This window comes from Stegodyphus dumicola, chromosome 2 (genome assembly GCF_044657685.1).
Source record: "Stegodyphus dumicola isolate Sdum_Otavi_A_Nest chromosome 2, ASM4465768v1".
Classification (NCBI taxonomy): Eukaryota; Metazoa; Arthropoda; class Arachnida; order Araneae; family Eresidae; genus Stegodyphus; species Stegodyphus dumicola.
The window spans coordinates 71,605,112-71,619,266 of NC_140769.1; the positions used below are offsets into that span (position 1 = coordinate 71,605,112).

A 14,155-nucleotide genomic window follows, 5' to 3' on the forward strand; every position below is an offset into this window, starting at 1 on the left:
CTGACTGCTGCGCCGAAGGGGCCGGGTACGAATCCCGGAGGAGGCATGGATGTTTTTAAACATATAGTGTTGGTGCGGCATGGCGGCACTCTAAATATAAGGCGAGCCGAATGTCCTCTCGTGTGGTTTGGTGAAAAGGAAGAGAGTTGAGTGACTCTCGGATTCGTCCCCTCCTGGGGTGCTCTCCATCAAAAATGGGGGGTGGAACTAAGCAAAATCTCACTGTCACCTGAATGGTGCTCAAGGCTGTTGCCAACGGCAGGCGTATTCTTGCGCTCCTTGCGACGAGGTATTTCGTGGGCTTAGGCTGACTACGTCAGACAAGCAGCATCAAGAACAACAACAGGCTGTGCATAATCATATGAAAAATGAAGCAATGAAGTCTATACGAATCTTGGAAGTTCATGAAACCTGGATGCATTAAGGTATCTTTATTAGGCATGATATTAGAATTTGTGTATATTAAATGATGTCTTGACGATGGCTGAGTGAAGGAGTATCTAATTCTTTTAAACCCAATTTTATTATTAACTGGAAAATTTATAAGATTTTACGTTAATTAACCAAACTGATATGATTTAAATTTTCAGCATAACTTCTTGCCGTATTCCTCGTCAGAATGCAAATTAGTTGCAGAGAAATTAAGTCGAGGATTTGAACATTTTATTACTACAGTTTTTGGTAACCTCGCTCACAACTCTGCCAAAGTTTATTACAGCTTTGAGACATTTTTCGAGGCGATGTTAAAAGCGCGCAGTTACTTATTACTTCCTTATACGAAGTAAAAGAAGTATTGTAATCACGTAAAATTCCGGGTACCATATTTCAACGAAAATATCCATTTTGATCACTATCGAATGCAATTTAACGATGTTTTTGAGTGACATCTGTACATAAGAACAGAATAAAGGACTTTTTTTCCCAAAGTAATTATAAAACTGATTTAAAATGGATTCAGAAAAGGTTTTTTCTTGGCGTCTGTACGTGTGCACGTATAAATGTATGTATCTCGCGTAACTCAAAAAGGAGTTGCCTATGAACGTTGAAATTTTGTATGTAGGACAGCTATAATATGTGGATGTGCACCTCCCTTTTTAGTTGCAATCGGCCTCATCAAAAGTATATAAATATATGTATAACTCCACTTTGTTACTCGGCTCAGTGAGTTAAGTTTTTTTATACTTATATGTTTGTAAATTGTGCATTTTTTGCTTTAAAAATGATTCAATTATATTGTTTTTATCTTCCAATTAAGATTTTTATGCCTTTAGGTAACCTGCATGTAATTGTTGCGAAATTATCAATAATTTAAAAATTGTTTAAGTGTGGCTAAGCCTAATTTTTTTACCATAGCAGCCATGTTTACTTACATTTGAAACTTAGCAGAATAGTGGATTTGTTGCCAATCTAGAGAAACTAAGCTTCGCAACAACAAAGTAAGTTTAGTATCTATGTTTGTATTTTATTTTATAATTGTGAATTATGCTTTACCTATTCTGGAATTATCATTTAAGTTATTAAATTATCTCATATATTGACTCAGGATAACATCCATAGAAAGTTAAATCAGTTTCTGCGTTTCCAGTGTCTTTTTGCCGCATGAGACCAAAAGTAAACATTCAGTTTTGTGCACCGAAAAACCTGTCTTCTTGTCCGCTGGCCGAATTGCTTGTTTTTACGTAGAAACTGTAATTTTAATTGCAAAAGTTTTTTTTAACTGTATTTGGTGTTTTATGTTTTTCTATAGCTTTAAATTTTTAATGAAGATATTTTATGTTTTTATTATTTTTGCCTTGCTGCGAAGTGAGAATGAATTAATTGAATGACAAACACATTAATGAAATTCGAGGAAATAAGTGTTTCATATTGTCAGAAAATACTGTCGCCAGTCTGTTTCGACAGAGGAGAATGTTTACGAGTAACGCATGCGCATTAGGTAAGCAGCACTGAATCGTCTGTGAAAAACTGTTTTTTTTTTTTAAATTTCTTTTATACATCGTTCTAGATATATTACAGTATTTTAATAGAATATGTGGCAAAGATTAAGTGATTTTTCAGATGATATAATATTTTTGCATTCTGGGTTATAAAATGAAGGAGATGTAATGCTGTAGCGCCAAAATATCGCTATCGTAAATAAATATAGTGAATTTTAAAAAGTGCATTTATTCTATTATGGTTTATGCTGTATTGACGAAGTAGATTCATCTCAATAATTTTAAATGAAATGTAGGAAAAATGCGCATATAATTTAATATTCCGTACAAGGAAGTCATGTGGTGTACACATCAGATTTTTTGACTCAGGTTAAATAGACTACTCTCCGACTACGTTACTTGAACTTATTTCACTTACTTTATTTTAAATAACTGTAAGTGGTGGAATTTCGTTCTGTAGCAGTTCTGTCTTCTGATGTAATTTGCATAATCATCTTGTGGTAAAAATCAGAGTCACGAAGATAGCTTCGAGCATTTTATTACAATATATTACCTACCTTTCTGAAATATATCCCAAAAAATTCCTCATAGGTTTCGATGTCTAATTTAGGTCATTAAGTTTATTTGAAATTTTTCATTAAATAAGATTTCGTGATTTGCTTAGGAAAGTTTACTTATTTTCCACTAAGCTTGTTTTAATATCGTGACCTAAAATTATACAAATTCTCAGAAGGAGTTAATTTTAAAGGATTGCAGTTTGAAAGCAGTATTTAAGTAACTGGTTTACGTATCTTTAAAATATACTTCTTTCTTCCGTTATTATGAAGAAATAAGTAAAATCTAATTGAAAACTAAGTATAGTGAACAGCAAAATATTTTTTTAACTAAAACTTTGCAACAAATCTTTTTATTTATCACTGGAGCGTTTCACGACCTTAGATTTCCGACAGGTATGAAATGCCACTCAAAGGCATTTCTTTCTTGATTGAACAATGTACGTATGCAACCTAATTCTATGTGATATGTCATCGACTTCGGACTAAACAATTGTTCAGGTGTCCCGTATGTATTCCATCAACTGCAGATGTAATCTACACAAAACGCCAACCCGTCACTTATTAGATATCTATATACACGTAGAATCAACACAGAGAAAACAGTCTTTGCTGGAATAATACGTGAATACTACCACTTTTATATCTAGTCGTTACACATAATTCTGTAATAAGAATTACTTCTGCTGCCCATTGTCGAAATTCACTCACCTGTCTTAGAAATTTAGTATCTGCATCAATAAGCTAAGAATGTTCACTTATTACATTGATGTTTTAATGAATCTTCTTTGCTCTGCATCCTTTACAAATAAGGCCTTAAGTAAGTTTTACTGATTTTATGTTTTATGATTATTTACTTTATGCAAAATCAATTAACTAAAAACGTAACAAATGAAAAATAATTATGAAGAATCAAATGCGTTTATTATTTATTTGTTCTAATAATATCATCTAAAGTACTAAATAACTAATTTGTGCGCTGATGTTACATTAGAAGATGTAATTAAGTTGTGTAAAATGCAGGATAAATTTACGTAGCATAAACTCAGGAATATAGGTTTTTTTTTTTACTTTTCTTCAGAAAATGATGCAGATTTTAGGTTAATTAGCTAATAACTAACTAATAATCTACAAATAACTGTAATGTGTTTATTTTTTTACCTATGTTTTTTAAATATTAAAATCTACAAGTAAATTTTATGAGGGAAATGAAAACGTTTGCTGATGTACGCAATAGTGTGAGATACTCATTATCGATAACATGAATCGATTGAGCAAAATTTCGACTTCAAGTATAATGATCAGTAGCTTGCGGTATTACAGTATAATGTATCAAACTAAATTAACTTAATTAAATAGAAACAAAAGGATCGCACCAATTACTGTTAATATTTAGGAAAATATTACCCGAAGACTGACATCAGTTTTAGAGATTAAAACATTCCCTTTCATGAAAATTCTGAAATATTGAGTAAAAATATGAATAGAAAAAAATATTCTACAAGATCTGCAGCATGAGGTTATAGTTTGCCTGATTTTAAATATCCGAATTTAGTTTGTAAATTTTAGACCATTATAATAATTTTTAAGCTTTCTCAAGTATGTTTAAATTCGAATGGCGTGAATTAAAGGATAAACATGCAAATACAAAACTATACAACATAATTTACGAATATATATGCATAAATGGAACTATGGATCATAATTAACGAATATGTAATTCTTTTCTCATATAATTCAGAAATGTGTTAAAAAATTTCTTTCAGTTCCTGGACTAGGACACACAGATGTGTTAGAGCCATTCATCAACGACTTCTCTGCTTCTAACCATTGCATGACAATTGAATGGATTAAAAGAGGTAACACCAGAATTTTGTATCGTTTTATACTCTTCACTCAAGGAACATCGTGTCATACATGATCACATGTATGATTATTGTTAACCATGGTTATGGTAGCTTTGATGTTCAAGTGTGTTGCAAATAAGGACTTGTTTTATCTATATACAAATAAATATCTTTAACATATTTTACATTAAAATATCACATACAAAGGTTTTTCATCAAAATATGACTTTTCTATTATTATTTTGAACTCAAGTCTCTATCAATCTTCTTTACTATCATTTTCATTGCTTTCAGCTGTTTTTCAGAGACTGAATCTTTATCATTATATTAGATTAACCTTTGCAAGTAATATGCATGGATACTAGATAGATTCCACTTCAAAAATTAATCAATCTAGTCAACCATCATAACCTTGTTCTTAAAATACTTTTATAATAATTCTGAACAGAAATGGTAAAAGTAAAAAATGTCGTTGAAAATTTAGCATATGAGTGTTTTAATACTTTACATGGATTAAAATTTAGGCTTATGATATACATAATTAATTTGGCATTCACGTTCAGTGTTGTCTGCAAATTTGGTTTCACCTTGGAAAGGTAATAGTTGACAGTCCGTTGTCGATTTTTAATTTCGTTCATTGAAATGCAAAGGTTTAAGAGAATAAATTGAATAATTTAATTCCTCCAATGTTATCTACAATCTTTTTCTGAAGCATTTCAATGCTTTTAAAAATAATACTGTGTTATAAAAGCATTTTATTATGCTTCTACCAACATGTATATATTCTTCTTCATTTAATTTAAATACTTATTGAAAGCTCTTTTCCAGATTCAAAAGAAGCTATTAACCAGCCAGCGGTTATAGATCAATTAGTGTCTTCCCTCAACGTCTCCGACGCATGCCTGACAACAGAATGCACTAGAGCAGGTATATTCAGAATTATTTATCTGTTACTTTCTTATAAGATTTATTAGATGAACTTTCTTATTCACAAGATGAAGCAATTACTTTTTATAATTAATTGTATTCAAAATGAGTGCATTTATGTTTCCCGACATCAACATGTTTGCAGTTTCTCTTAAATTGATGCCGTATCGGTAGAATCTAATTTCGTGAATCTGCGTATCGCTATAATATTTGCAATAAAATGTATTTCCTTTTAGATTGTACAATATTGTCTGAATACGCGTTTCACCCTTGCAGTTTAAAGATTTCAATGAGAAAAAATTAAATTATCCTGAAACATTTTGTTTTATATTGAAATCAAATATGCAAATATTTATTTACTTGCACGAAGTAAAGATGAGTATTGTAATCGCGAAAATTTTCGCGTATCGTATTTCAACGAAAATATCAATTTCAACAGCTATCGAAACAATTTGAAATAATGTTTTCGCGTGACATCTGTTCATAGGGAAAAATAAAGGACCGTTTTTGCCAAAAAGGATTGTAAAATGGATTTAAAAAGAATTCAGGAAGGATTTTTATCGTTAATTCTGTACGTAAGTACATATATATATATATTCCGCATAACTCAAGAACGAGTAGCCGTAGAACATTGAAATTTTGAATATGGGACTGCTGTAACATGTAGTTGTCCAACTCTCTTTTTCTTTGCAATCGGCTGCACCAGTCATATATATACAATATGTTCCCACTCTATTCCCTGTATTTGAAAGCGTATTTTTTTATTCTTATATGTTGCTAAATTGTGCATTTTTTGTTTTGAAAGTAATTAAATTATATAGTTTGTAAGCTCCGTTTAAGGTTTTTAATGCCTTTAGTTAATCTGCATGCAATAATTTTTGAATTATGAACGATTTAAAACTTTAAGTGGGACTTTAAGTCTGACGAGCCGCCATTTGTTTACACTTGAAACTCAGTAGAACAGTGAAAGTCAGTTTCTGCACCTTCAGTGTTTTTTTACAGAGTGGGATTGAAAGTAAACTTTCAGTTTGTGCACCAAAAAATCTGCCTTCTTTCCTGCTGGCCGAATTGCTTGCTTTTACGTAGAAACTTTAGTTGTTTTAACTGTATTTGGGTTTTCTATATTTTAAAATTTTTAATGACGATGTTTTGAATTTTTATGTATTTTTGCTTTGCAGTGAGAGTTGAATTAATTGAATCAGAAATATATCTCTAATGAACTTCGAAGAAATAGTTTTAAATGAAATGCAGCAAAAAATGTGCATAATTTAATAGGCCTTACAAGGAAGCCATGTGGTGTTCACATTAGATTTTTTAATATTCACGTTGAATTTATTAGTTTCGACATAAAAAGTGACTTATTAAAGAACTGTCGAAAAAAATTCTTAATTAAAAATAAGAATTCTTATTTATTCTTATTTAAAATTTATTACTTATTAATTTTAAAATTCTTATTTATTTTTTTCTAAATTTTTGTTAAAAATCCTAGTCTTGTTCCTTCTATCCTGTTAAAACATAGCATAAACATAATTAAAATGAAATGGTGTAAAAAAGTAATCGAAGTAATTCGTTCATGCATTTTGATCCACATTAAAAAAATATAATGATCGTTCATTTTTTGGGGAGCGAACTCAAACGTTTTATCATGAAGCTGCATATTACGTATTTATTGTTCTCTAATCATATAATTACGTTGAAAATATTTCAACTTACAAGTAACTCTATTATTGAAACTTGGATGATATATCTGCGAAGTTATATGCAGTTATTGAACTACAAATGAAAGAACTTTTTTCCATTACAAAGTTTGTTGTAACATTTAGAGACCATTCTGCATATCAAATATGAAACATTAAATACGGAAACAAAACGTAGCAACATTAAATACTGTTATAAACTACCACTAAGCAATCGTAAAGTAATCAAGATGATATAACAATCATAGTGACTCAACTCTGGAACTTCATGAAGTTTCACTTACTTGTACAAAGCAAAGGAAACGGTGTAAACGCGAAAAAGGTCGGGTATAATGTTTCAATGAAAAACATCCATTTAGATCGTTCTCGAATCCATCTGAAAGATTCTTTTGAGTGACATCTGTGCACACGGACAGGATAAAGGACTGTTTGTTTCCAAAACGGTTTATAAAATGAATTTAAAATGTCAGAAGAGATTTTTCTGTGACGTTTGTACGTACATACATAAGTGTGCATGTACCTATCTCGAATGACTCAAAAACGATTAGCTGCCGAACTTTGAAATTTTGTATATGGAACTGCTCTAACATCTAGGGTTGCGCCTCCCTTTTTTGTTGCAATCGGCAGAACCAAACTTTTTATATATATATATAAATTTATATAACCTCTTAACTGGTTTTATTCTTGCACATCGGTAAATCGTGCGCTTTTTGCTTTAAATGTTATTGAATTGCACTGTTCTTATGATCCTGTTAAGGTTTTTATAACTTTAATTAATATCCGGCATTAGTTGTAGAATTACCATTAATTTAATTTAATGTGTAAATGGCTGCTAGTCCTAAAGTGGCGGCTGTTCGTTTACATTTGAATCCCTTAGTAGCACAGAGAATTAAATCAGCTGGTGCACGATCTTCAGTGTCATTTTACCCAATGGGTCCAGAAGTTAAGTTAAAATTTTTGGGAACCGAAATATTTTCTTTCTGCCCGTGGTCAAATAGCTTGTTTCAGTGTAGAAACTCTAATTTTAATTGCGAAATTTTTTTTTTTTTTTAACTGGTTTGAACTGTATTTGATCTTATAGATTTTTCTGTATTTTACAATTTTCAATGACGATGTTTTGAAGTTTTATGCATTTTTGCCTTACTCCGAAGTGAGAACTGAATTGATTTTTTAACAGATATAATCTCTCCTTGCACTAGAGATGTACAACACGGGGCTTACAGAAGTAAGTTTAGTAAAACATTAAATATTGCATACATAAGTAAAATGAACAAGAACAGAGAACAGCAGTCTGGACTCCGAAAACAGTCCGAAAACAGATAAGTTCACTGGCCAAGTCACGCCAAACTCTTTCAAATCATTCTGCGAGCATAATCTATGGCCATCGATGGCAGGGATAAAATCAAATGTTCCACATCTTGAGGTACTTTGTTTTTGTACATTCGCATAAATTGTTGGATCTTAGATTGAAACGAAACAAGTAACTTGTAAATTTACCGTGATCAGATAAAAACTGAGAATTTTTATAATTAATAGAGAGAAACGGTTTAGAATGCAGTCTATGGTAAATAGAAGCGAAGAACGTTTTGGTACCCTCAACATTACAAGATGAAATATATTCCTCATTCCACTTAGATTAAATCTTCTTAATATAAAAGGACTTCCAATAGCTCTTTGGAATGCTAATATTGGGTAAATTTAAAGTATCTTTAGCTAAGAAATAAGTTCCTTCATTTCCATAAAATCCGCGATAAGCACACACATAAGCAAAATGGATATCAATTCCCTGTTTCTAAGCTAAGAATTCTCATTCAAACTGAATTGTTTGAATGAGAATATATCGCTAATGAAATTAGAGGAAATTAATTTGATGAACTTTGCATTTGATGAACTTTTCTCCAATAAATTTTAATGATGTTGTTATAATCCAATATAAGTGTTAACCGTCATAGGTATTGATGTTGTGATTCTGTTTCGTAATGGCTCGAGTTTTTAGCCGTAACGAAGTCAATCTCTTTAAAACTCTGTTACGCCTCGCCGAAAAAGCGCGCTTCTGCTATTCGTAAAAAACTAAAAATAATTTATTTCTACTTTTAAATGAACGAAGTTTTTGGTGATTGTGTTTCAGAGATGTGGCAACACGCGATTATTTTTATTGTAATTGTTTACTGAAAATATATAAGTATGTTATGTTTCCAGTTTGTACGTTGGATCAAAAGTAAAATATTTATATTTATTGTGTAGAGTTTTGATTTTCAGCCCATCCCACAAAGAGATGAACATAACATTTTTTGGTGTCAGGAAGTGGAATTAAGTAAAAATGGGGTAGTAATAATGTGTATCATCAAATTTTGTGAGAAAAAATAGTGTGGTGATATAGGAATATGTGTTGCGCGGAAATCGACAGTGAAGATGATGGCTCCTTTGTATAGATTATGGTGAGTAGTTATTTCGGTTTGTTGTAATAATGTTTAGTCTTAAATTCTGTTTATTAGTGTTATTTATTGAGGTGTTCCTACTTGATAATTTGAGTTGATAGTGTCAGTGTTGAGTTTGATGTGTTCGTTTTTTGTGCACATTGTGTTCTAATTGCCAATTCAGGGTTGTTGTAATTTTCTTTGAATTAAAGATGAGTCTGAAGTCACTTAAGTCATTAAAAAAAGACGAGTTGACGCTCGTAGCGGAGGAATTAGGATTGGCAGTTCCGAGCGGGGCGAAAATTGTTACTTTGAAAACTTTAATAGAAGGTTTAGAAGTTTATGCAAATGATGCTGAATTTGTGCAAAATGTTATTGATAATATTCTAGAGGAAAAGAAAATGCAAATTGATAAAAAAATTGGAAAACGAAATTAGATTACAGAAAATAAAACTTTTTCAGTTAGAGGTGGAATTCTAGCTAACACTAGAAAAGACTTGCTACAAAATCCAAATGTTGAGACGGACAACTCAAACCGAAGTATGAAAAATTTAATTAAAAGTGCAAAAACATTAACAATTTATGTACCTACTAAAGCAGAATCCTTTAATCTCTTTTTCCAGTCGTTTGAAAGGACTTTTAGGGCAAAACAAGTGCCTGAAGATTTAAAGTAGAAATCCTATTAAATATTTTGGGAGAGAAGGTCACTAATTTAATGGTATATGTGAAGGAAGAAGATATTAATAATAACGATAAACTAAAGTCCATTATTTTAAAGAAATTTCAGCCAACCCCTCAAGAGTGTTTAAATTATTTTCGTTCTACGCAAAAATTGTCATGTGAGAATTTTGTACAGTTTGCATCAAGGTTAAGTGCAAATTTTGAATATTATTATAAGTTGAGAAATGTAAAAGATTTTAAATCGTTATGTGATCTTATTGTTTCGGATAAAATATTCAGTGAACTTGATCGTGAATTAAAGACCCATATAGCAGTTAAACAGGGAGAGACATGGTTCGAACCCCAAACTTTAGGTTGTGAATGCGATGTTATTTGTCATCAAAAGGTAAACAGAAACCAGAATCCCTTTTTGCAAAGTCATTTACAGGTAACGATAATAAAAGAGGCAATGAAATAATGTTAATAAACTTCGTATTTATAATTACAAAAATATTTCTAATGTATATGTATCTGGAGCAAAAGTTTAAACATGCATTTTGTGCAAAACAAATCCAAACCACTCTATACAACATTGTCCTAATTTTAAAAGGCTTTCAGTAAATGAGCCTGTTGAAATAATTAAACAAAATAATCTTTACTTCAAATGCTTTCCTTCTGAGTGTTATGCAAAACAATGTAGAGCCAGAAATTATTTCTATGGGAAAGCTCATCATTCGATGATTCATTTCTGTTAGCAAAATAAAGCTAAACTAGAAAACTGTGGCGCCGAACAAACTCAATGCAATGCTTCAGTGTCAAGATCAATGCAAAAATCATCTGTGCTGTTACTCACTTGCAGTGTATATGTTAGCTCTATTGATAAAACAAAATTCAATAAAATGATGCACATATTATGCGATAATGGCTCCGAAAGAAGCTGGTGTACGAAGTCCTTTGCCAATTGCTTAAAATTAAAAACAATTAGAAAGGAAAGGCTGTCAGTTTTTTCCTTTGGCTCAGCAAGGCCTACTGAGAAATTATATGAAGTAGTAGAATTACAATTATCTAGCAGATACAACCGTAATCAGTGTATTCAAATTGAAGTGCTAGTGACCGATACTATTACAGCGGCATCTGTTTCTGTTACAAATGAAGAAGTACAAAATATTAATTAGTCTTAACCGACTGCTGTGACAGTGGTATAAACATTGAGATATTAATTGGGGCAGATGTGTTGAAGCTTCTTCTTTCTAAAAAATAAACCAGGAAATTACTTGCGTGCCAACGATTTTCGGGTTTGCTTTACAGGGAAGTCAAGATGTGTACAAGTTAAATGCAGTTAAATGCGACTGCAGTTTCAGCGAAGTTTTGTGTAGCCGTTTCAGATGTTCAGGTATTGTGGGAGCTTGATGCTTTAGGAATTAAAGAAAAAGAAGACTTAAATGCAGTTGATAGATGAATTTGAGAAAAAATTAAAATTTGTGAATGAGAGATATGAAACTGATTTATTATTGTAGTTATGATGAATTAGAAAATAATTATTTTTTAGCTAAAAAGCGTTTTGATGAGTTAGGAAAGGACTTTTCTAAAAATGATTGGGTTGCTAATGAGTATAGGGAAATAATAAATGACCAAAAACAAAATGGAGTTATTAAGAGATGGACAAAATGGAATGTGAGAGAGATGAGCAGGAGTATTTTATGGCTCATAGAGCAGTTGTTAGGGAAGCTAAAGAAACAACCAAAGTTGTTCGTATAGTCTTTAACTGTAGTTCAGAATCTAAAGGTAATTTTTTTTAAACGATTGTTCGGAAATTGGACCAAATTTAAATCCAAATATTTTTGATGTGATTCTAAAATTTCTTAATTACAAAATAGCGTTTAATGGTGATATAGAGAAGGCTTTCTTAATAATAAAAATTTCTGAAAGAGATAAAAATTCTAAAAATTTCTTTGGTATTCAGATAATCGCAGTGAAGAATATAAAATTATGAGAATGAAAATACTACCCTTTGGATGTAAAAGTTCCTCTTTTATTTTGAGTACTACGATAAAGCATCATATAAAAAAACATGAGAAAAGTAAACCGAAGTCATTTGAAATGCTAAATTCATCACTTTACGTAGACGATTTATATTATGGTGGAGACAGTGTGAGAGAATCATTTGAGTTATCGTTGGATGCTGTATCAACGTTAAAGAGTGGTGGATTTACTTTGAGGAAACTGAAGTCGAACAGTAGAGAATTAGAAAAATTGTGGATAGAAAATGGACTCAGTGACAAGGAGATAGTGGGAGTTCAACAGCTGAAAGTCCTAGGGTTGAATTGGAATCCTAATAGAGATGACTTGTCGTTGGAGGTGAAGGGTTTGGTGGATTCGTGGAAAACGTTGCAACGCACTAAAAGATGTGTTTTACATACAGCTGGCAATAATCTTTGATTCTATTGGTTTGATTGCACTATTTGTGATACGTATAAAGTTATTGTTAGAGGAAATTTGGGAGAGAGCGTGTGATTGGGACGAAGAGTTTCCGGAGAACTTGCAGGAAAATTTGGATATTGTGGTGTGATGAAATTAAAAAATTAGAAAAAATTAGAAGTATTCCGAGATATTGGTTTTTGGATTGTGAGAATGAGGAATCGGAAGTACATGTATTTTGCATTGCTTCACCAAATGCTTACGGAACTGTTGTTTATTTTAGATATTGTCAGAATAACGGGAATTACAGAGTATCTTTTATAATGTCGAAGAGTAGAGTGTCACCGTTAAAGAAACTAACGCTGCCACGGTTGGAGCTAGGTAATAGGTGCTAGAGTGGGAAATTACCTTAAGAGTGTTTTTAAGGATAAAATTGGAAGAAGAGTGCTTTGGAGTGATTCTTGTATTGCGTTGCATTGGGTGAAGGGAAGTGCGAAGAGATGGAAACAGTTCGTTGCCAACCGGGTTGTGGAAATTCAGGAATGATCGAGTCCAAGTGATTGGTATTATTGTCCGTCTGACGATAAACCCAAAGATTTGCTCACTAGAGAAATCTCGGCTGAGAAGTTGGTACTTAATGAAAAATGGTGGTCAGGTCCAATTTTTTTTTCCTTTGAGAACATACAGACTCCCCGTGCACCACATATGTACAACACGGGGCTTACAGAAGTAAGTTAACTAGAACATTAAAGGTTACATGTATAAATAAACATTAAAAATTACATGCATAAATAAAGCGAACAAAAGCAGAGAACAGCAGTCTGGACTTCACGAAAACAGATAAGTTCACTGGCCAAGTCACTCCGAACATTTTCAAATCGTTCTGTAAGCATAATCTAGGGCCATCAAATGTAGGGCACGAGAAGATCAAATGTTCCACATCCTGAGGAACTCTTTTTGAACATTCACATAAATTGTTTGATCGTAGATTAAAACGAAACAGATAACTTGCAAATTTACCGTGACCAGATAAAAACTGAGACACTTTAAAATTTAACGAGAGGAAAGACTCGGAATTCAGTCTATGGTAAATAGAAGGAAGGAACTTTTTGGTGACTTCCGCATTACAAGATGAAATGTATTCCTCATTCCACATAGCTAAAGCTTTTTATAATGAAAGGACTTCCAATAACTCTTTGGAATGCTAATGTTGATATCAATGGGTAAATTTAAGGCATCTTTAGCTAAGAAATCAGCTCTTTCATTTCCGTAGAAACCATGATGAGCACGCACATAAGCAAAGCAGATATCAATACCTCTAATTCTAAGTGAACTAACAGTTACTAGGGTTTCGATAACTAATTTATCGCAGCTGGTAATACTGTTCAAAAGTTGAAGAGAAGAAAGAGAATCAGAACAAATAAGGTACTTTGAGGATGTTGTCCCATGATCCTGGATCCATTTGACGGCAAGATAAATGCACAGAAGTTCTGCTTGAAAAACTGTACATTCATTCCGTATACGGTGTCTAAGAAAACAAATCTCGGAATGGCCTTCAGAAAGAACAAATGCAAGGCCAACCTTGTTGTTCATCTTGCTGCCATCTGTAAAGAAAACCATATGAAAATTTATTTCAGCAGTCTCTTTATAATCGCAGAAATTTATGGGTTCTAAAGAAGCGGGATGAGGAAGATCAGT

At 32.0% G+C, this 14,155-nt stretch overlaps 1 protein-coding gene across 1 annotated transcript in view; it reads left to right on the top strand.

The window, feature by feature from the left end:
• Window positions 1-3,047: 3,047 nt before the first annotated feature.
• Window positions 3,048-14,155, top strand: part of LOC118190996 (neprilysin-2-like) — a 134,131-nt gene continuing 123,023 nt past the window's right edge. The window contains exons 1-3 of the mRNA XM_085810306.1: window positions 3,048-3,311; window positions 4,258-4,350; window positions 5,167-5,265. Of these exons, the coding sequence (XP_085666432.1) occupies window positions 3,242-3,311; window positions 4,258-4,350; window positions 5,167-5,265 (262 nt within the window). The 5' untranslated portion in view covers window positions 3,048-3,241. The remainder of the gene's footprint in view (window positions 3,312-4,257; window positions 4,351-5,166; window positions 5,266-14,155) is intronic.